Raw genomic sequence first — 20,737 nt, 5'->3', positions numbered from 1 at the left:
GGGGATGCTTTGGCCCAGCTGCCAGGGATGGAGTCTGAGTCTGGGGTGCTCAGTGCCGTGGGGCAGGGGAGGCAGGGATGGACCAAGCAGCACAAACCCAGCGGCTCTGGGGTGATGATGACTTGCTGAGCTCACTCCAGCCTGGCCAACTGCTGCCTCAGTGTCCCCGCCGGCTCATAGGCACCTCCAGGAGCTTGGGCCTTGGTCCTGTGCCCCCAGGCCCCGGCAAGCAGGTGCTCACCGCTGTGCGCACGGCTACCAGCCACTGTCTTGCAGACCGGGGAGCCAGCTGCGCCCACACCTGCCGCCACCGTGCGCCCAGCATCTGTCAGTCCGGCCACGCGGGGCTCCCACTGCTGGTCCTGGGTTGGGGGCACCGATCGGTGGAGCCGGGTGTGCAGCTGTGGGGGAGGCTGCACGCCGTCCCTGTGCCCCAGGCAGCCCCGAGTAGGCTCCACGAGCAACAGGTGCTTTCCTCCCCCCTGCACCGGGCCCGGGAGCGGAGAAGGAGTGGCGCCCTCCCCTCCACCCCCCGCGCGCTGATGACTGTGCTAATCGCCCCTTCCCGTGCAATTTCCAGGCAGCGCCTGCCCAGGCCAGATGCTGCTTTTGTTGTCGCGGGGGCTTTGTTGTGGCAGCCTGGAGACCCCCCTCCTCCCAGCGCAGCCCAGGAAACCCCTGCCCCCCTCCCCTCGCCTCCAGCCCCAGAGTCGCTGGAGCTCCACGCCGGCTGTGCGCCTCGCTGCCCCGCAGACGCCCCACGGCCCCAGCCAGGTAGGGGGGACGCAGAGGCAGGGCATGGGGGTGGGTTCTGCTTGGGGGGGCTGTTGGCACCCCCCTCTGCTCCTGGGATCATGGCGGGGGGTCTCGTCCGGGGCCAGGCACGGGGATGCAGGTCCTACAGAGCCCAGCAGTCAGCAACTTCAGCACCAACTTTGCCCGGCTTCACCCAGTGCTGGTCAGCCCCGGTGGTTTAGGAGCCCCAGAGCAGGGGCTCAGCTGTGTCCCGGCAGGTGTGTGGGACAGGGGCCCCCCGTCACTGGCTGGTGGGAGCTGGGGCTTGTTGCGGGGGTTGCAGTTGGGCTGCCGTGAGCTGGAGGTGGACTCGCTGAGCCCTTCTCCCCACTGCTCGGGCTCCTGGAAACAAGGAGACTTGGATGCAGGGGCTGGGGTTGCTCTTGGTCCCCTAGTCTGGAGAGAGGCAGGCAGGCAGCCTCCCACCCCCTGCCCGGTCCCCTGGGGTCACCACGTTGCTGGGACCAGGGCTTCCAGCTGGGGTGGGCTGCACTTCAGCTGCCTCCGGAGGCTCCGGCAGTGCGACGGGGTGTCCTGGAGAAGTGGTCCTTGCGCGTCCTCGGTGAGGTTAAAAGCTCTGGTGTGGGGCCGGCTTCTGGTTCCTGCTCAGCTCTGGGTGCAAAGGGGGATAATGCGGCTTCCCTTCCTTGACAGCTGTGCGTAGCATGTGTGCGTGTTTGCACATGCTGCTGCCTTCTGGACCTTCAGGGCACTTCTGCTGCCCCGGTCCAGCTCCTCCCTGCCCACTCGCATGGCTGCTGTGGTATGATAGGGCTGTGCCTTCCCTCGTGGCATGCGGGGAGGGCAGCTGCCGTGGACCCTGGGGGTGTCGCTCTGCTCTGATGCATGTCTGTGTGCATGTGTTGGTCCGTGAATCCCTGGGGAGCATCTCCCATGCTCTGGTCCATGCTGGATGCTGCTTGCCCAGCTGCTAGCGCCATCCCATACCTCTGAGATTGGGTCCTGCAGCCTGGACCATGTCCTGTTTGCCTTCTCCTGATGACTTCCCGGCCTTGGGATGCACCCCGTTCCCCCATTAAAGTCCTGACATAGCTTAGTGGGAGGGAAGTGCCTCCCTTCTCCCCTCCCCGCTCTGCTGAGGTCCTGGGCAGGGGAGTGGGTTCGAAGGCTGGGCAAAGAGCCTCCCTCCACGCTGACAGATGGGGATGGCCTGTTCTCTCTCATGCACACCCACCCACGTCCCATGGTGATGGATGAGATCCCATGGTGATGGATGAGGTTGCGCTGACCGCCGGGGGGGCCTGGCCAGGTTGTTCTCGCTGCCCTGGCTCCTGCCGGGCTGCTCCGTGCTGGCCGACGTGGGCCAGCTCGGCCGCGGGCCAGCCCGGAGCTTTCTTGGCCGGCCTGCCCTGCTGTGGCCAGGGTCCAGGTGAGATGGGAGAGGGAACAACTCCCCTTTCATGCAGGCAGCCGTGTCTGAGCTCATCTTCCTCCTGCGCTGGAGCCATCCCGGGGGCGTCGTGACCCCCGATGGAGCCGGAGAGCCCAGCTCCGTGCCAGCTGCTGCCCCGGGGGCCAGTGTAGCTCCTGGGGTCTGCTCCCTTCCTCCTGCCCCTGGCTTCCTTCGGGGAGGAGGAGACGGACTTCCTGGAGACGGCTCCTGGGCAGCTCTCGTGGCCTGGCTGCAGCCCTGGCTTCTGGCTCTGTCCCCTCCGTGCTAGCCGGTGCGGCGGGCTCTGAATGGGGCTGATTGTTCGCTGCCAGCTGGGGCAGAGCTGCCCGCGGGGGTGGGGAAGGCAGCAGCTTCTCCCACCGTGTGTGGCCTCGGCTCCGGGGCATGGGGACGGCTTGGGCCCGTTCCCAGAGCCTTGCCTGGCTCCGGGCACAGGCTGGCCGCGTGCCTGGGGCTGCTCCCAGCAACCGAAGGCTCTGGAGCTGGCGCTCCCAAAGGGAGCACATGCCAGGTCTGGGCACGGGGCATCCTGCTGCTTCAGCTGCCACCGCCTCGACCGAGTTGTGTCGTCTCTCCCTCTGCCTCAGTTTCCCCAGCTCGGGTGCAGAGCGAATGCCTGGCCATGTCGTGCCAAGCACGGCATCACACCTGGGGCTTCCCTCTCACCCCTGATCCAGAGGGGCTTCTCCGGTGCCCAGCAATGGCCGGCCCAGCTGCTCTTCCCCCCGCACTCAGCAGCCACATGCTCGCTACAAGCTGGGCACAACTTCTCCAGCTGGGCTGCTGCGTCTGGAGGCAGAACGGCAGATGTTGGCGGGTGAGAGCCCGGGCAGCGGGCTGCTGGCACAGGGGCGTGGGGTGGATATTTTTGTTTTGTCAATCTGGATACTTAAGTGCGATCATTAGGCTTCAGAGTGAACAGCCCTTTTTGCTGAGCAGGCAGTGGCAGCTGGCTGTGGGGTTGGTGTTGCATTGGTTGCACACCTGCCATCTTGCCCAGGACCAGCAAGGGGTGACAGCGCGGTGACCACTGGCCTGGCCAGAGCTTCCAGGCACCCCAGGTCCCCACTCCCCCAGCCCTCCAGCACCTGCGGCAGGGGGCACAGGGCACCGGGGGCTTTGGTGGCTGCTGCAGCTTCTAATCTCTGGCCCTCACAAAGAGGCTCCTAATCTCGTAAAGTCATTAACCAGGTGCAGCCGGTTGGCGCGGCGAGGGGGAGGTGTGCCCCTCCCAGCTCCCAGGGCAGAGCTCGGACCCCTCCGGTGGGTGCTACCCCCCAGCCCTGGCCCTGGAGGGGCGCTGGGGGCTATGGGCAGGAGGGGTCCCTGGCGGTGCCCGGGCAAACCCCTCCCTGCTGCACCCTGGCTCTGATGCCAGGCTCCCTGTGCTGGCTGGGACCGCTGGGGACCCCAAGCCCCAAGCAGGGAGGGGTGTGAGGGGCTGGGGGGGGGTGCAGCTTTGCAGCCCTGCGCGGGGCTCCGGCCGCAGGTCTTATCCGGCATTAGCCTGCCCCGTGCAGATGGCGCAGGTTTAATCTGCGGATTAGCCGAGCGCCGGGGCTCGCTCTAAGTCGGGATGGCGGGCGGGAGCCAGGAGCGGGCACGCTAAGCCTCTCCTGGGCACGGGCATCGTGGCTGCTGTAATGCCTCCGCCTTGAGACCTCATCCCGCCTCTTTTGGGGGGATGTACAGGGTACAAGTGTGTGTGTGTGTGTGTGTGTGCATACAGAGCACAAGTGTGTGCGTTTGTGTGTGCACAAGGCACAAATGTGTGTGTGTGTGTGTGTGTGTGTGTGTGTGTACAGAGCATGGGTGTTGTGTGTGTACAGGGCACAAGCCTCTGTGTGCATGCATGTGTGTGTGTGTGCATGCATTCACATGTGTGTGTGTGTGTGTACAGGGCATGGGTGTGTATGTGTGTACAGGGCACAAGCATGTGTGTGTGAATGTACAAGGCACAAGTGTGTTCATATGTACAGGGAATAAGTGTGTGTGTACATACAGGGCACAAGTGTTTGTGTTTGTACGTGCACAGGGCACAAATGTGTGTGTGTATGCATACAGGGCACAAGAGTGTGTGTGTGTGCATGTATGTATATACAGGGCATGGGTGTGTGTGTGTGTACAGGGCACAAGCATGTGTGTGTAAATGTACAAGGTGCAAATGTGTACGTATGTACAGGGAATACGTGTGTGTGTGTGTACATACAAGGCACAAGTGTGTGTGTGTACACAGGGCACAAATGTGGGTGTGTATAAACGTACAGGGCACTAGCATGTGTGTGTGCGTACAGGACATCTGTGTGCCTTCACACGCATGAGAGCATTCGCCAGGCGCATGCATGTGCAGTGGGCATGGGTGTTTGCACATTGAGCACACGAGTGTGCCTGGAGGTGTGAGCGGTACCAGGCGCCGTGGGGAGCAGTGGGGGTTGAGGCTGGGCTGCACGGTGGAGACGAGGAGCCTGGCCCTGAGCTGACTTCAGGGCAGCTGCGTGTCCTCAGGGCCGCGGGCACCCGTGGGGTTTCCCCGCTCGGCCCGGCCTGCGGCTTGAGGGGCTGGGCCCAGGCTGTGAGCCGGGACAACCAGGCCTGATTCAGTCTTCCTCAGGGAAACTGAGGCATGGACTGGCAGCATGGCTGGCGCCTTGTTGGGGCTGTCTGCCGGGATCGGGGCTCTGCCGTGCCAGGCGTGACGGCACAGTCTGTGTCCCCAGGAGCTCGCAGGCTGAGCTGGAAGCACCGAGTGGAAAGTCCTCCCTGGCTGACATTTCCTGTGCCTCAGTTTACCAGCTTGCTGCCCGCATTGCAGCTGGTTGGCCTGCTCCTGGCACCCTGTGGGGTGGGGTGGGCCTGGCGTGCTCTCGGCGTCCTTGGCTTTGCCCCACCCTCGGCCCCCAGGGAGCGAGAGACCACGCGAACATGAGCTGCTGGGTGGGGAGGGGGTTTCCAGCATGAAATCCCCTCCTGGGATGTTAGGGTGGTGCCTGGCATGAGGCTGCCACGGGCTCTGGTTGGGCAGGGCCGGGGTATTTAACGCGGCAGGCTCCTCCAGGGGCTGTGGAGACGGCCGTGCGTCCATGCCGCGGCGGGAGCTGGGCTGGTTCTGCAGGTGGAGACCAGGTGAGAGGTGTGTGGCCGGGAGCCCTCCCCAGAGCAGGTCCATGCTGGGCTAGGAACTGATCCTCCCACCCGTGGGTCTGGCCCCGAGAGGCTCGTGCTGTCCCGGCCGTAGGGCTCCGTCCACGCGGGACCGGGTGGGTGAGACTGGAGCATGTTGAGCCAGTGTCTGCGATGGGGAGGAGCAGAGGGGCTGCCCAGGAGGTACCACTGCTGCCGACAGTGCTCCCCTCCATGCACGGTGAATGGCCCCGTTTACTCCCAGGACGGTGTTGACTCTGAAACCTAATGATGGTGACCAGCTGATTGCTTGTCCCTTCTCTGCATGTTAGCTCTGGAGGAACTTGGGGGCCGTGCTGCAATGGGGCAGTGCCCCCAGCCTGACCACGGATGGGAGTGGGGGCGTTAGGCTGTGAGGTGGAGGGAGGGGATGGGTGGGTTGGGGGTCATCCATAGGGGAGCACATGGCAGGAGGTGGACCGGTGCCTTGGCTCATCCCAGGATGCAGGGGAAGCCCTGAGCCCTGCTCAGCTTTGGCCTTTTCTCTCGCCAGCTCCCCTCCACAGCCATGGGGGAGCTGTTGGTGCCCTGACTGTAGACTTGGCCACAGTCCCTGCCCCTCCAACCCACCCACCCGTCCCCTCCACCTTCCCTCCTTCCCCCCACTCCCCATCAGGAGGACGGGTCGGGGCTTCCACCCTAGCCCCGTGTCACTGGGACCCGGCCCCACTGGGCACGGGTGCAGACAGGTGCCCACACGCCCTGGACAGCCACTGGCGGCTTGCAGTGGGCAGTGGGAAGATGTGGTGGGCAGATCAACGTCTGTCTGCCACGACGCCTCATGGCCCCATCTGCTCCGCTCGCGGCATAAGGGAGTTTCCAGCAGTGCCCAGGCAGGCCCGTGGCATCACCTCCATGAGGGGGCGTTTTGCTCCGAGCATCCTTGTGCCTTGGCCCGGTTTTGGGGTGCACACCCAGCTGGCTCCAGGCTTTAGGGGGTGCTGACGGGATGTGGAAGGAGACCCGGCGTGCTCCCCTGAGGAGACAGGAGCTGTGCCAAGCCTTAGGGACAGCACATCTGGGGGAGGCTCGGGGTTAAGATGGGTTCTTGGACTGGCTCCTTTCCCTGCTGTATCTCCGGCATGGGAGGGTGTATCCCGGGATGGTGCCCTGGCAGCCCTGCTGCTCCCCTGGAGCTCAATGAGCGGTACACAGGTCAGGGGCTGGAAGGAGAACAAGGGATGTGCCTGAGGCTGCCTGGTGAATCGGTGGCAGAGACCTGCAAGAACAAGCCGTGCCCAGCCCAGCTGCGACCCTACCCCTTCCTCTCCCCCCATCTCTGCCTTGCGGCGGCCGCTCCTTGGCCAGCCCGGGCGCGTGCGCCTGGCATCGCGGCTCCAGCCCCAGCCTCTCGCCCCCCTCCCCACCCGCCTTCGCCTCCCCTCTCGCTCCGAACAAACGTCTGCTCTTGCAAAGAAGAGAAGTGACAGGGGTCGGCTCAGCGCTTTCCACATGACCTGCCCGGGAACAGAGGACGTCTTTGTTAATCCGCCGGGCTGTCAGTTCAGCCTCTTCACAAAAGGCATAAGCCACTTATTGCTGTTCTCACCCCTGACCCCGGGTCCGCGCATTGTGCTCCGGCCCTTCGGATCCGCTGCCCCCCGCGCCGTGCGGTGAGCGAGGGGGAGACGGGGCCGGCGGGGAGGGGAGGGGAGGGTGCATCTGTGCAGCCCGGAGCTCGCTTTCCAGCTGTTGAAAGCCAAGCAGAGACGAAAGGCAATGGAACAAAAGGCCGGGGGCTGCCGCGCCTCCGCCTGGCCCCTGTGCAGACGGGGTCATTGGCTTGGCCGCTGAAAGAGCCGGGGCCGGCAGCAAGATGCCCCCTTCCCTCCCCGGGCTCAGCCGGATGCGAGCTAGAGCCGCCGATGCGAACCTGCGTCCTGGCCTGGGGAGGCAGTGGGTGATCTACCCAGGGACCCAAACCAGGGGGACAAAAGCTCCAACCAAAGATAGCCCATGCCCGAGTCCATGGGGATTATTTATGTCATCCCCTAGTCTCTGCCGTCTGCGGTACCCTGCCCAGCTCAACATGGTCCAGAGGTCCCCGGACCGGAGAGCGCTGGTGGGCTCTGGCACATTTGGGGTTGGCGGCTGGATGGGAACCGAAGGGCACAGAGAAGGGCAAGCCTCTGGGAGAGGCGAGGGGATGCGCCGAGTGGAGGTGGGCCATGCCACCAACCCCTTTCCAGGCTGCCCCACACAGCGCAGATCCCAAACCTCTTCTCCGCAGAGCCCAGCCCTGTGGGCAGTGTTTCTCGCTGCCGTGTCCCCATATCCATCAGAGGAGGCTTCCCTGCGGGTTACCACAGACCAGTGCCCGCAGGGCTGGGGTGGTTCGGGAGGCATCCCGGGGAAGCAGAGCTGAGGGCTGAGCGGGCAGGCCTGGTCACTAATGACAGGCTTGGGCAGCCTCTGCGCTCCACGGAGCCGGCGGCAGTGTGCAGGCCTGTCGCCCCGAGCTCATGTGGGCAGGCTTATGTGCGTGTGTGTGTGTAGGAGGGTGTGAGAGGGAGGAGTGGGTGTGCATCAGGGCAAGTCCAGCCAGGTGTGCACATGTGGGGGCGGGGGGTGCTGCTGTGTGTGTGCACACACAATGGGGGGAAGGTACAGCTGTGCCAGATGTGTGTGAAGAGGGCAGAGAGGGCACAACTGGGTGCATGAGAGAGGAGGGCTGTGCATGGTGGAGGTTCCCAGGTGCTCACCTGGTGCTAGGGGAGGCTGGGCAGGCTGTGGGCTGGGGTGCTCTTGCACTTGAGACACACACACACACACACACAACCCTACCCCTAGCTCCTGCATCCTCTGCACTAGCTGTGGACAGACCATTTCAAAAGGCGAGGAGGAACTCCTTGCTCGGCTGTGTGTATGAGCTACTTTATGGCCAGGTCTGTCCTTTCCCCTGCCGACACCAGCTACCTGACCCAATATCACACCTGGACAAAGCAGTCAGAGTGGTGGATCTCCTCTGACGCTGGTCTAGGAGCCCTTGGAGGAACTAGGAACGCTGGAGCCAGCCGTATGCAGCGGCACCGGTTCGTGCTGGTATTGCCCGTCTGTCCGCACCCGCCGTGGCGCGTTAGCACCCTGGGAGTTTCTAGCATGGCAGAGATTGGAAATCCAAGCAACCCATTGTCCTGTCTTCAGGCCAGGCATCCATGTAAGACCTCCCTGTGTGTAAAGCAGTGGATAAGTGGGCATGTGCACCCACTGTGACGTGTGCATATATGCACATGAGCACACAGATGTGCAGGTGTACCTGCGTACTTTCTCTGGCATGTATTCCTATGTGCATAGAAACACGCAGGCGTGTGTGTGCTTGTGCATGTGCATGCACCTACTCTGACATGGATTCCTACATGCATAAGAACATGAAGGCATGTGTTTGTGTGTGTGTGTATGTGTGCACCTACTCTGACACGCATTCATACACTTATAGGAACATGCAGGTATGTGTATGTATGCATGTGTGTGCTCCCACTGGCACACATTTCTACTTGCATAGCAACATGCAGGCAGGTGTTTGAGTGTGTGCACAAACTCACTTTGACACACATTCCTACATGTTTAGGAACATTCTGGCATGTGTGTGTGTACACTCACTGACACACATTCATACATGTGTAAGAACGTGCAGGCATGTATATGTATGTGTGTGTGTATGTGCTTGTGTGTATGCCTGCTCTGACACACATTATTACATGCATAGGAACATGCAGGCATGGATGTGCACACCCTGCGATGCACATTCATGCATGTATAGAAACCTGCAGGCGTGTTTATGTACGTGCATGTGCGCATTCACTCTGGCATGCATTTCTGCATGCTTAGGAATATGCAAGCGTGTGTGTGTGTGTGTGTGTATGCACTCTGACAGACCTTCATACATGTATAAGAACATGCAGGCATGTATGTGTGTGTGCGCCTGCACACCCGGTCTGACACACATTACTACACGCATAGGAACATGCAGGCAGGCGTGTGTGTGTGTGTTCACAAACCCACTCTGACACGCAATCCTAGTGCTTAGGAACATGTAGACATGTGTGTGCGTGTGCGCGTGTGTGTGTGTGTGTGTGTGTGCGCGTGTGTGTACATACTCACTTTGACAAGCATACTTACTGACGTGCATAGGAACATGTGGTAGGGATACAGGCGTCAGCTGTGCAGCGCAGTGGTTAGAGCGGGGAGGGACTCGCTGTCTCCATTGCTGGCTGGAGGAAGAAGGGGGTGTCAGGGTGACATGGGGTGTAGGGGTGAAGCTGGGTACGGGGCACCCCTCTGGGAGCAGGTGCCACAGCCCATGCCTCTTCAGCCCTCCTCATGGAACAGTGCCAGCCTCCGGGACTGGCCCCGGGTCTCCCTGCTCGGGCCCTGCCCGGCTGCCCCCGCCCCGGGGCTGAGCTGGTTTGGGCCCATTGCAGGACACCATTGGGTTTCCTCCTTGCCCATCCCTGTCCGCGGGCAGGGGTGCATAACCTCCGGCTGTCTGGGGGCAGCTGGGAGAGAAGTGCCAACATATTGTGTGGGATCTTGCCTCACACATAATTACCGAGCTGTTCCAGGATGAGTAATCACCACCGCCCGCCCGGTGACAAGCGGCTTGGGCTCCCGCAGCGCCGGCCTGCCCACGCCGGCGCTGCACACGGGCCAGCCGGCACGCATGCCACCCCCCTGGTCCTGCCAACAGGGAAGCCAGGGACCCGCGGGCATCAGGCATGTGGGTCTCTGCCTTCACCTGGCTTTGAAGGGGCATGGGCGGTGTGGATGTGGGGGCTGGCAGGGGGTGCAGAGGCTTTGGGGTGCAGAGTGTCGCCAGTCCAGGGTGGGAGCAGAGCATGAGCTCGGCTCTGGGGAGCTCATGTCTTGGCATTGAAGGGCTCCGAGTCATGGCCGGGGTAGGGCAGACTGGGACCCCCCTGCGGGAAGGACAAGGCTCTGAGGGGGGGATGCCAGGACTGTCCGAGGAGGGTGGTCCAAGAGGGGGGTCACTCCGGTGTCTGGAGAGGGTCCATGCAGCAAAGCCACCCCAGGGAGTGGGTTTGGTGCAAGACAGTGGGGATGGCCGGGGACAGCCAGGGTTGGGTCCACGGTTCCCATTAACCCTTTAGCGCGCCGCCTCCGCTCGCCGAGGAGAACGTGCTGGTGCCTGGCACCGTCCTCCCCGCCCCCCCAAAGGGTTAACACGCTCGTCTTCAGGCTGCCGTTGCCGTGTTTTTAATTATGGGTTCTCAGCTCGGTAATTGCAGGCTCCGACTTTCTGGAAAGCAAACACGCCGGAGAGACTTCAATCCGGCAGCCAGGCGCGCGCCGATGGGGGCTGCTGCGGGGGGATGCATCCGTCCGGCTGCCTAGAATAACCCTCAAAATGCTTCCCTTGCGGCGACCCTGGTGTGCCAGGCTGTCCTTGCCCTCGCAGCCTGTCAGCCCTGCCGTGCCCACTGTCCAGGGGGATTATGCTCCACGGCGCCTGTCGGCATCAATTGTGGGCAGAGCCTTGACCCACAAGCCTCAGTCTTCCCCGCCTGCCTGCCTTTGCTCCCGGCAGGGAAAAAGGAGCCTGTTTTGCTCTCACTGGAGCTCAAAGGGCCTGCTCCTCCGGCAAGGATACCAGGGCACACTAGCCCTGCCATGCTCTGCTCCCAGAGGGAACCGTGGAGGGGGCCTAGCTTGGCTGCAGATGTGTGGCCTGATGAGGAGCAGGGTCCCCTGCCCCTGTCCCTGCCCCGTGACATTAATTGTGGTGGGAGGTTGAGGACTCATAGCAATAAAGCCCCAGCATGAGCGGCTTCCCCGACAAAGGGAGCTGGCAGGAGGCCGCTGGCTTCAGATGTAAACACTGCAAAAGCCTTGTTGTGGTCAGCGTGGCCTCGGGGCCAGAGGAGAGGAAACGTCTCTCTGGAGCAGGGGGGCTCCGAAATCACGGACTGAGCCTGCATGCCCTGCTTCCTTTGCACCAAGGTGCCCAGGGCCCTTGCTCTGCTCCTCTTCCTTCCGCCTTCCTTCCAAGAGGCTGTGCCCCGGGGGTGCGTCTACATGTGTATTAATGCACTTTTTTAATGTGCATTAAATGTAGTACCTCCAGTGTGAGGTATTAGGCATTTGCACATTTTTTTAGTGATGCTTAATGTGCAGTAGACTATTTTACTGCACATTAGTGTAATGTCACAGTTTTTTGCGTGATGCCTTCATGCGCAGTAATAATAGTCTACTGCACATTAAAGCACATGTGTAGACGTGCCCCTGGAGCATGCACCAGCCTGCCAAGACATAGGCCCAGGGATGCCGTTCATGGGGGGAAGGTCTGAAGCACACAGTGTGGTTGTTATCGGAGGGGCACGAGGGGGGCAGTGCCAGGAGGATTGGGTGGGGTGGGGGGGGGGGGGGTTGGTGATAGCGAGCACCTGCTGTCCCCGTCTCCTGGCCTGTGGGCAGCACGACCCCTGCCCAGACTTTGGTCAGTGGGTCTGGGAGCACATCCAAAAGCCCATGGCACATTGGGCAGAGATGGAGAGCCAGACGGGCAATGGGGCGCATGAGACAGCCGGGCTGCTTGCTCAGGGAGTTAGCAAGCGGGCCATATGCTGTGCCCCCCGCCCCGGCATTTCTCTTGGGTTGTGTATCACTGAGGGCTGGAGCCGGTGTCCTGCCCCCAGAAGCGTATGTCCCCCGAGACTCCCCACCAGCTCTTAGCTGTGTAGGGTGCAAGACACACAGGCAAACCATTGAGATTCCTTCAAGCTGGGGACAGCGATGCACATGCACGTCCCCACACCCCACGCTGCGTGCCAGTTCCAGCTCTGCCTTCAAGCCTGGATCTACCCCCGTGTGCAAGGGGGTATCCGTGCCAGGACAGCTGCTAACACATGGGCCAGTAGAGACCTCCAAAGCAGAAATGCTCGGGTTCAGCAGTGGTCAGCAGTGGTCCTGGCACACCCGAGGGCTTTTCCATGTGCTGCACATTCACGAACGCACATGCAGCATGCAGGTCTGGACTGCGGGACTCCCCCAGCGGATGGGGTGGGGAGAGGGTTTGTGCCCTTGGAGGAGCCAGCAGGCTGCGGGATGCCCAGAGGCAGGGCAGGGCAGGGAGAGCCAGCTGCTGGGTCCCAGCTCTTTTGCATATCAATGGGCAGCCCCAGCTCCCAGCCTCCCCCCTGGGGCAGGAGCTATTCAGAGCTGATTACCGCACTGCCTGCCCTCCTTCTTGGAGCTGGGGAAGGGGGGAAGGCTGCAGCCAGGATGTTCCCAGTGTCTGGCTAATGCCCAGGGCGCCGGGGCTGGCAGCTTCCTGACTTATGTTTCCAGGGGCTCACCTGGAGGCAGCTTCGAAGTGGCCCCTGGTGCCGGGCACTGGGCTGGACCCAGTCTAGAGAGGGGACAGTCGGGTCAGGACTTCACAGCCTTGCAGCGGGGCTCAGAGCTGCGCAGGTCAGAGCCCCACTCTGCTGGGTATCGTCTTGGTGCACCCCGTTTCTGGTGCCGGGAGAGGCCAGGTGTTGCTTGCCCTGCTCGTCATCCAGCCCAAAGCCACAGCAGCCCCAGCCCAGGCTGGGGCACTCTTGCTGGAGGTGCCCCCTGCACACCCCTCTCTCCGGCATGCCCAGGGACCCTGTGCCCTGCTTTGGTGCCCGCAGCCTGATGCTGGCGGTAGGGGTGTGATGGAGCCAGAGGACTGCAGCAAGGACACAGTGGGGTGCAGATGAGGCAGGGGGTCAGGCTGGGCACAGCCAACCCCCCTAGGAAGGCTGGAAAGCAGACCCCAGGGTGGGGAAAGGTCAGTGCCAGCTGCCTTGCTGCCACGGGCCATGACAGCAGGGAGGCCATTGGACAGCTGTGCGGTTTTGTGCCCCCGTGATGAGAACGCGGCACTGGGACAATCGCTTCCACCCGGGCAGCATCGCCTGCTCGACAAGGTCTGGTTTTGTATCGGCTGCAATGAGAGCTGCTTTTTCTCCCAACTTTTGTCGCCCCGGAGGGTCTCCCTGCGGTTACGCTGTCATTTTTTCCTTGCAGTACCCCAGGCAGGGACCGAGACGTGCGAATGGGCCGGTGGCCGCGGGCTAATGCGCTGTCAGGACACGCTAAAGCGCGCGGCCTGCCTGACAGCTCAATTCTTTCCACATTAATAACGCCGCGTCCACCTGCGCCAGGCAAGGTCGCGCCAGCGCCTGCCCCCTAGGGGCTCCCGCGGGAACTGGTCCATCATTGGCTGCCCCCTAGCCAATCCCCTTCCAGCGTTGCCCAACGTTTTCCCGACTCCCGAAAAGCTAAGGACACGGATTGGCTGTGGGGGGCTGGGTGCTCTCCTGATTGGCTGTTGGGGGTAAGGGATTGTTCTGATTGGTTGCTTCTCCTCCTATAGGAAGAGCCCATTTCTTCTGTCTCCTGACCCACTGCCTGGAGTGACAGTGGGGCAACAGTCCTGACTCCTTGTGGCTGTGCTGGCGGGGGTGGGGAAGGATCTTCATGTTGCATGTGGGGAAACTGAGGCACAGAGTGGCGCTGGGACCTGCAGGGCAGCCAGCCATGAGACCCACATCTCTTGGCTCCTAGGGGGGCTCTGGGCTGTTGCAGTCAGCCACGCTAGCACCACCGGCTCCAGCCCTGGCCCTGTTATACACCTCCACGGCCTGCTCCATCCTGCCCAGCTCCAGGCACGGGGCCGGCTGGAGCACCTTGGCCATTAGCCCTTGGCAGCCAGCCTGCCTGGGTAGCCCGCGCGGCATCTGTTGAGCATCAGCGCCTCCTGCATCTGTGGCATGTCTGAGGTCCCCGTCTTCCCCCACAGCTTTCCCCGTGCCCCCTCCCTCCCTGCGCCAGCACCTCGGGGCGCTCATTAACAAGTTAGTGCCCAAATCACTCGGCCTGCCCCTAATCGGTTGTGAGTCTTTGAGGACATGGCCAGAGCGCGGGGCCCTCCCCTTCGGAGGGGATGGAGAGATGGTTTATTCGGCTGGACAGATCCCTCCTAATTGAGCTGATACTCTGTGCTCACAAACAGATGGTTGCTTTGCATCAATTATTCCTTATCTGTGTAGCTGGGAATGATTTGCTGACAGATAGCGCGGGGAAACCGAGCGGGCTGGGCCACGCGCCCCTGCCACGGCTGCCCCCTGGCCACGCACCATTGTGTGCGTGGGTGTTTCTCGTGCCTTGTGGCCTGGTCTCTGGTTGCTTCGTGGCTCTGGGTCCCCGTGGCAGGTGCTGCGGTCCCTGTTGCAGATATACTGCTGGGGTTCAGCCACTCTTCTCTCTGCAGTTTGCCGTGGTCTGTGCTCTGCAGGCTGTGCGCCAGATCCTCTGCTGTGCCAGGAGGGGACACGTGGCATGTCTCTCCGGTATGGGTTGGGGGGATGTACATGGGGGGTGTTGGCTGGCTTTGGCTCGGAGCTGTTCCTGCAGCAGCAGGTGGAGGGGTGGATGGGCAGTGAGGAGCAAGGCGGTCACTGGGCGGCGTGGACGGTGGAGGCAGCTGGAGCCCACGGGTGCAAGGGCATGCACTGCAGTCTGTCTGTGTGTCCATCCATCCCTGGCCCGTGGCTCTCACCTGGAGTTTTCCTACCTCCTGGGCCCTTTTGGAAGACCCCCGTGCCACCCCACCCAGCGATGCCATCTGGCAACCACTCAGGCATATGGCCAGGTCGCGGTTGTCTGCTTGGTGCTTTCCCAGCCCACCCGTCCCCCCCCTGCTCCAAGGAGGCTGGTTGTTCAAGGCAAAGAGCTCGTGACTCCTAGATCCAGCCCGCTTTTCCCCTGGCACCGGGACCAAGCTGGCAGCAGAACAGTCTGGGGCTTTGGAGAGCGCTTTGTCAATGGCTGGCGGCCTTCCCGGTGCAAGGCGGGAGGGAAAACCCAGGCAGGGTTGATGCACTGGAGTTGGGGTCTGGTTCATCCTGACCTGCCTCCCATCTGTGCAGGGTGAGGAAGGGCCGTGGGGGCTCCCTTGGCTTTGGCGGCGTGGGGCATGTTCAAGAGAAGCCCCAAGGCTGGTGCCAGCTGAGCATCTCTACATGACTGCTTCAGTGCAGAGCTGCCCCGGCCACGAGAGCACTGGCCCGGGCAGCTGGTAACAGCCTATTTACCAAAGACACCTTCGTCAGCACGGGCTGGAGGAGCTGCTGCCAATCACAGCAAGCAGCGGTGTTTAATTAATACCTGATCCGGCATCTAATATCCCTTTAATTGCTCCCTGATTGCCTGTTGCCCGATGCAGCGAGCGTTACCTTGACGGGAATAACGATAATAATAATTAATAAGGCCTCACACCACTCCCCAAGCCCGGCCCAGCAGCCACCACCCTGCTTCCCCAGGAAGGAGGCGATGTTTTCGCCTGGCACCGGGGCGCAGCTGTTTCTAGGGTGGAGCGAACGGTGTGGCCTGGAGAGAGGGTCACGTCTCCCACGCTGATAAGTGATGGCCCGATGCCCTTCGCACTGCCAGCATGTGACACGGCTTGGTGACGCCCTGTGACTGGGCTCCGAGCCCTGCTGCATGCCGCCCGGGTTAGTGATTAACTCGGCTGCGGGCTCCCGGGGGTGACACCCGATCAGCAGGCACACCCCAGAGCTGCCTTGCCCTGGATGCACAAATTGCTCCTCTCTCAAGCCCCAGACAGCTCCTAGGGTTGGAGGGGAGGAGTAGTGGGTCCCTTTGGTCCCCCCCAGAAGTGCTCCCGGGGGTATCCGGCACGTGCATCTGTGCCGTGCAGTGCCCGGCTCCAGTGGCCAGGCAGGAGGGCTGGGCTGGGCACAAGCAGCCTCTGCCCTCTGCTCCCCAGGAAGGAGAGGCGTGATGTTCCTGGCACCCGCCGGCATCCTGACCCTGGGGCCGGCGGGGAGCGGGCTCCGCCATCTCCTGGGAGACGCTGAATAGGCAAGCAAAGCCTCCGCCACCCGCCATTCAGCAGGGCAGGGGAGAGCACAAAGAGCTTGTCTTCAGCCTGCCGGGGCCGGCTCTGGTGGGTGACACGAAAATGGCGTGGCGGGGGCTGGCTAGCACCAGAGACCCCAGCGTCCCCCGCCTGTCTCTAGGAAATACCATCGAGACGCCTGTCCACCCACCCTGTCTCTCAGGAGGGAGCCATGCTAGGGCCCTCACCATAGCGTGCAGCGCTTAGGGCCCCGGACCCCCATGTTGCAGTGGCTGAAGGCAGGCGGCTGTAGGGTGGGCGGCATGGCCTGCACCCCGAGATGACTGTGGAAAGCCAGCCTGGAGGAGGCTATGGGGGGAGTACGGTGACCACCTTTTCAAAAAAGGAAGGTGGGAAACATGCCTACCGCCTCCCACCTCCGTTGGGGGCATGGCTGGAGAGGAGCTGAGCAGAGCCGGGGCAGATGCGGCCTGCCCAGGGGGCACCTTGCCATGGCGGTGAGGGAGAGCAGCAGGGTGGGGAGCCCTGAGGCTGCAGCAGGCAGCCTGCATTCGCCCTCGCCCTGTGCACAAATCAGGGGGGTATTTGCCCCCCCACTCACCCCCATAAACTTACCTGCAAGGAGCTGCTCTCCACACTGCCTGGCTGTATTCCCAGCCATGTGTATGTGTGCAGGTGCATGCACACACGTGGCACCCCCTGCGTCCCACTCCCCCCAACCCCAAGCAGCTTGCAAGGGGAACCCTGCCCCTTCCCAAACCTAGATTCCTGCACGATTCTGTGAATCCGGAGCAGCAAATGTTGTCCTGGAGTCATGAACCCTGGGGCTGGGACTTGATGTTCCCATTCCAGGACAGTCCTACCCATTAGGGATGGGCAGTCACCCAAGGGGATGTCGTGTTAACTTAGGAGCCCCCCCGTGGCTTGGGATCTGCAGCGCTCTGGGCCTGGAAGCCTGCCAGGCTGTCTTCAGTGCTGGCCTGTGTGATGATTTGGTTGGGTCTCAACCCTAGCCCATGTGCCCTGCAGTCCCCATCGCACCCTCCGCCACTGAGGCGGGCACAAATGCCACCCCCTGCCATCCTCAGTGGGTTTCCCTCCCGCTCCGGTGGTGGCCTCTGCCTGGCAGGGCAGGCGTGAGGCGTGCTGGTCCGGGCAGCGCATGCCGTGGCTGTCTGGGCTGTTATTTATAGACCCGAAGGAGTGCCGTCTCCAGGGTGCTCACCTGGCACATCACGCCGGCTGCACATTCCCTGGCCTGAGACATAGGCACTGCGGGGGTGGGCAGAAGACATCCCCGGGCAGGGCTGGGGCAGGGGGTCATGGCCAGAGTCACGTCCCCTGCGCAAGAAGCTGCCTGCCCTACCCAGGGCATTGCATTTTCTCAGGCTGGATTTTGCAAGCAAAAGCTGGTGCCACCCTCCCTCCCTGAGGCTATGCAGACTGCTGCTTGCCCCTTTTTTTGGAGTCCCAGCCTTGGGGGGCAGGCAGGGAACGGGTAGGGCTTGGCTCAAGGTGCCCTCCCTGTGTCGATCGGTGGGTCCTGAGTTCGAGTCCCATGCAGGTTGCTTCTCGCCTCATCAAAACTCCCCTGAGGCTGGAGGAGAGTGCTCTCACGAAGCCAAGGTGGCAGGAAGCCAGCATTTGTTGCATGCCCAGTGAGTCATGGGCTGAATTCACCCACTCCTGATGCAAGCAGGATTGCCCCTGTGAGCTTCCCCAACTGCACCGTGGTGCCCACCACCTTCGCCAGCTCACTGCCTTGAAGCTAAGGAAGCCCGTGTGCTCTGGCTGCCAGCCGGTCGGTGAAGCACGTCACCGTGGAAAGGGCTGGATTAGGGCCATAGGTTGACAGGGACCCCGAACGTCAGCCGTGGGGCTGTGGTGGTGAATAAAACCCCAGAGCCACCACCTTGCCTGCCTGTGCCCCGACATCTGTGCCAGGCCACGCGTGTGCAGCGCCGAGGCCAGGCCCGCATTGCTTTGGTGGCTGTCGCTTTATTAAAGATAAACTGAGCCGACGGGAGTACAAGCTGTTTTCTTCGATGCGCATAAACTGGGAGGGTGACAGGCACAACAAACAAGGGCACGGAGCAGCGCCGAGCCAGCCGGGATTAGGAGCCGCGTGAGGCATGGCCAGGAGCGATGGCAGGCGGCGGAGGCTTAGCAGGGAGGATTTAGGGTCGGGGAGATGATACCGCCAACCCGAGCGCATGCAGAAATGTTGCCACTCAAGTGTAATAATAGGCAATGGAGGCATTTTGAAGGGCTTTGAGCCTCCTGCTCGGGGATCTGGAGCCCAGCGGTGTGTGGCCGGTGGATGGGGCGAGGAGTGGGGTGGATCTGGAGGGGGTGCACGTGGGCAGCGCTGTGGCCATGCTGGGGCTGCCCGGGAGGAGGGATGGACCCCAGTGCCCACTCGGGGAGAGGATGCCGGTCCTAACAGACTCCTTCCTGAGCTGTCACCGGGCCTGGGAGGGAGCTGCTTGGCTCAGCTGCCTGGGGACCGGGGACATCCTCACTGCCAGAGGCAGGACATGAGAGCCGGGGTGCAGCGGGGTCCAGATCCAGCTCCTGGCTCCCCAGCTCCAAGCTGGCTGCCCCCTCCGGTCTGCACAGCGCCTCTGATCTCAAGGAAAGCCTGGCTGGGGAGCAATCAGCTGCAGCCTAATCAGCCGGCTGCTGCAGAGTGATGCTGCTTTGATTCATGCCCTCCCTCCGCCCCCCCTCTCCCCAAAGCCTTTCTTGTCTGGGCCTGGCTGGGAGCGCTCGCAGGCTGCTGTCGCCCCAGAGAGCCGCGGCGCTGGCTGGCAGGCGAGCACCGCGCAGCTCCCCTCGGCTGCCACGTGCGGCCGGCCGGGAAGACAACAAAAGCAGCTCGTGCCTCCCTGCCCTGGCACCCCCGGCCCCCGCCCGGCGCTCGTCGGAGGAACTGGCTTGCTCCAGGCTGGTAGCAACGGGGCTAGGGGCAGAGGGATGGAGCCTGGAGAAGCCGTGCGGGGAAAGGCTCTGAATCCCTGTCCTTCTGCTTTTGTTGCAGGCCTCGTCCTCCTCTTTCGAGACACCTGCCCTCAAGGCCGTGGCCGGCGAGCCCAGGCAGCGCGGGGTGGGCACTGGCGAGAGCCCGGGAGCGGGGAACGGAGCTGCCCAGGACGTCAGCTCCGACCGCGGCCAGCGGACAGGTTTGGATGTGGACGGCGCTGACCCAGGAGCTACAAGTAGGTGCCGGATTTGCCGTCTGGGAGTTGGGGGGCTTGCAGGGAGACATGGGGGGCTCTGGGATGGGATATTGGGTTCCTGCTGTCTGTGCCGGTGGTGCTGGGGGCAAGGGCACTGCTTTTCCCCTGGCCTGGCTTGGCAGGCATGTCAGGTTTGCTTCCTATGAAGCGATGGGGGCACGTGACCCCTTCCAGCCCTTGCCCCCAAGCCGAGGAAGCTGGAGGGAAGCTCAGCCCCTGGCTCGGTTCCTCTGGTGATGGATACTGCTGTGGATTAGGTCCGAGGGCCTTTGCATTCATACTGGGGGCTCTTTCTGGACATGGGGCGCTCCCCTCCGTGGGCACCTTGGCCTCCCCTGGGCCCTGAGAGCGCCGGTGCGAGCGCCGCTGGAAGTCCGCGTGTCTTGTCTTCGCCGGAGTGGAGCAGACAGCTGCCAGGCCTGGGGAAGGGTCCCAGCCGGGTGGTCTGGCCTGGCTGCTCCGGACCGGCTTCCCTCACTATTGTCTGAGCACCGAGCGTGGGGGCAGAGCACGGGTGAAACTCGTTGCAGTCGGAGAGAGGTTGTGACAAACAGGTGGCGATGGGGTGGGTGGTCTCAGCCCAGCCCAGACCCCCCAACTTCCCAGACTCTCCCAGCTGTTCGGGCTCCTCAAGCCACCTTATCCCACGTTAGCGCTGTTACAGGAGGATGAGAGCGGGAGGTCCTCACCCCTGCCCCATCCATGCATGCAGGAGCCAGCCCTGCCGCCCCGCTGGCTGCGACGATGGGTACGGGGAGGCCTGGGGCATGGTGCGAGCTCCGTCTGGCTTCCCGGAGCCAGCGGCCTCGTCAGTCCGGAGGGGCAGCATTCTTTGGGGAGGCGTCACGCGGCTCCCGGGAGGGGCCTGCGTGGGAGCTGCGTTCCCGGCGGAGCCTGGGCTCCTTTGATGTGGAGGTGGCCACCCGCTCCAGCAGCTGGCATGGGGGACTAGGAGGATGAGACGCCGGGGCAGCCGCAGGTGCAGCAGGCAGCGCTGCCTGGGGAGCATGCCAGGCAGGCCGGTTTCCATGCCAGCACCGCGTGTGCATGCAGGGAGGGGCTGGACCATCCCCGGCTCTGCCGTGACGTGGTCCCCGCGCTGCCGGGGGCTGCATGTTCCTTGCTCCGAGCCACCCAATGCTCACATCCCGCAGCTGGGAGGGAATAGCTGCGGGGCAGGGCGGGGGCGAGCGGGGCTGACCCCTTGCTGAGCTCTCGGCATGGGGGTGACGGGGCAGG

The 20,737-nt window shown here is 62.9% G+C and overlaps 1 protein-coding gene across 5 annotated transcripts in view; it reads left to right on the top strand.

The window, feature by feature from the left end:
• The window catches only part of GSE1 (Gse1 coiled-coil protein), a 197,105-nt gene that overhangs the window by 39,470 nt on the left and 136,898 nt on the right, over positions 1-20,737 (top strand). For all 5 annotated transcript variants that reach the window (XR_009455310.1, XM_059713913.1, XM_059713912.1 and 2 more), the window contains exon 2: positions 19,300-19,477. Coding sequence is in view for 4 of the 5 variants with exons in the window: in XM_059713913.1 (XP_059569896.1) it covers positions 19,300-19,477 (178 nt within the window). In the remaining variant the exon portion in view is untranslated. The remainder of the gene's footprint in view (positions 1-19,299; positions 19,478-20,737) is intronic.

Source organism: Alligator mississippiensis, chromosome 10 (genome assembly GCF_030867095.1).
Source record: "Alligator mississippiensis isolate rAllMis1 chromosome 10, rAllMis1, whole genome shotgun sequence".
Classification (NCBI taxonomy): domain Eukaryota; kingdom Metazoa; phylum Chordata; order Crocodylia; family Alligatoridae; genus Alligator; species Alligator mississippiensis.
The sequence above is the reverse complement of the archived record's forward strand: the minus strand, read 5'-3'. Positions and strand labels throughout refer to the sequence as shown.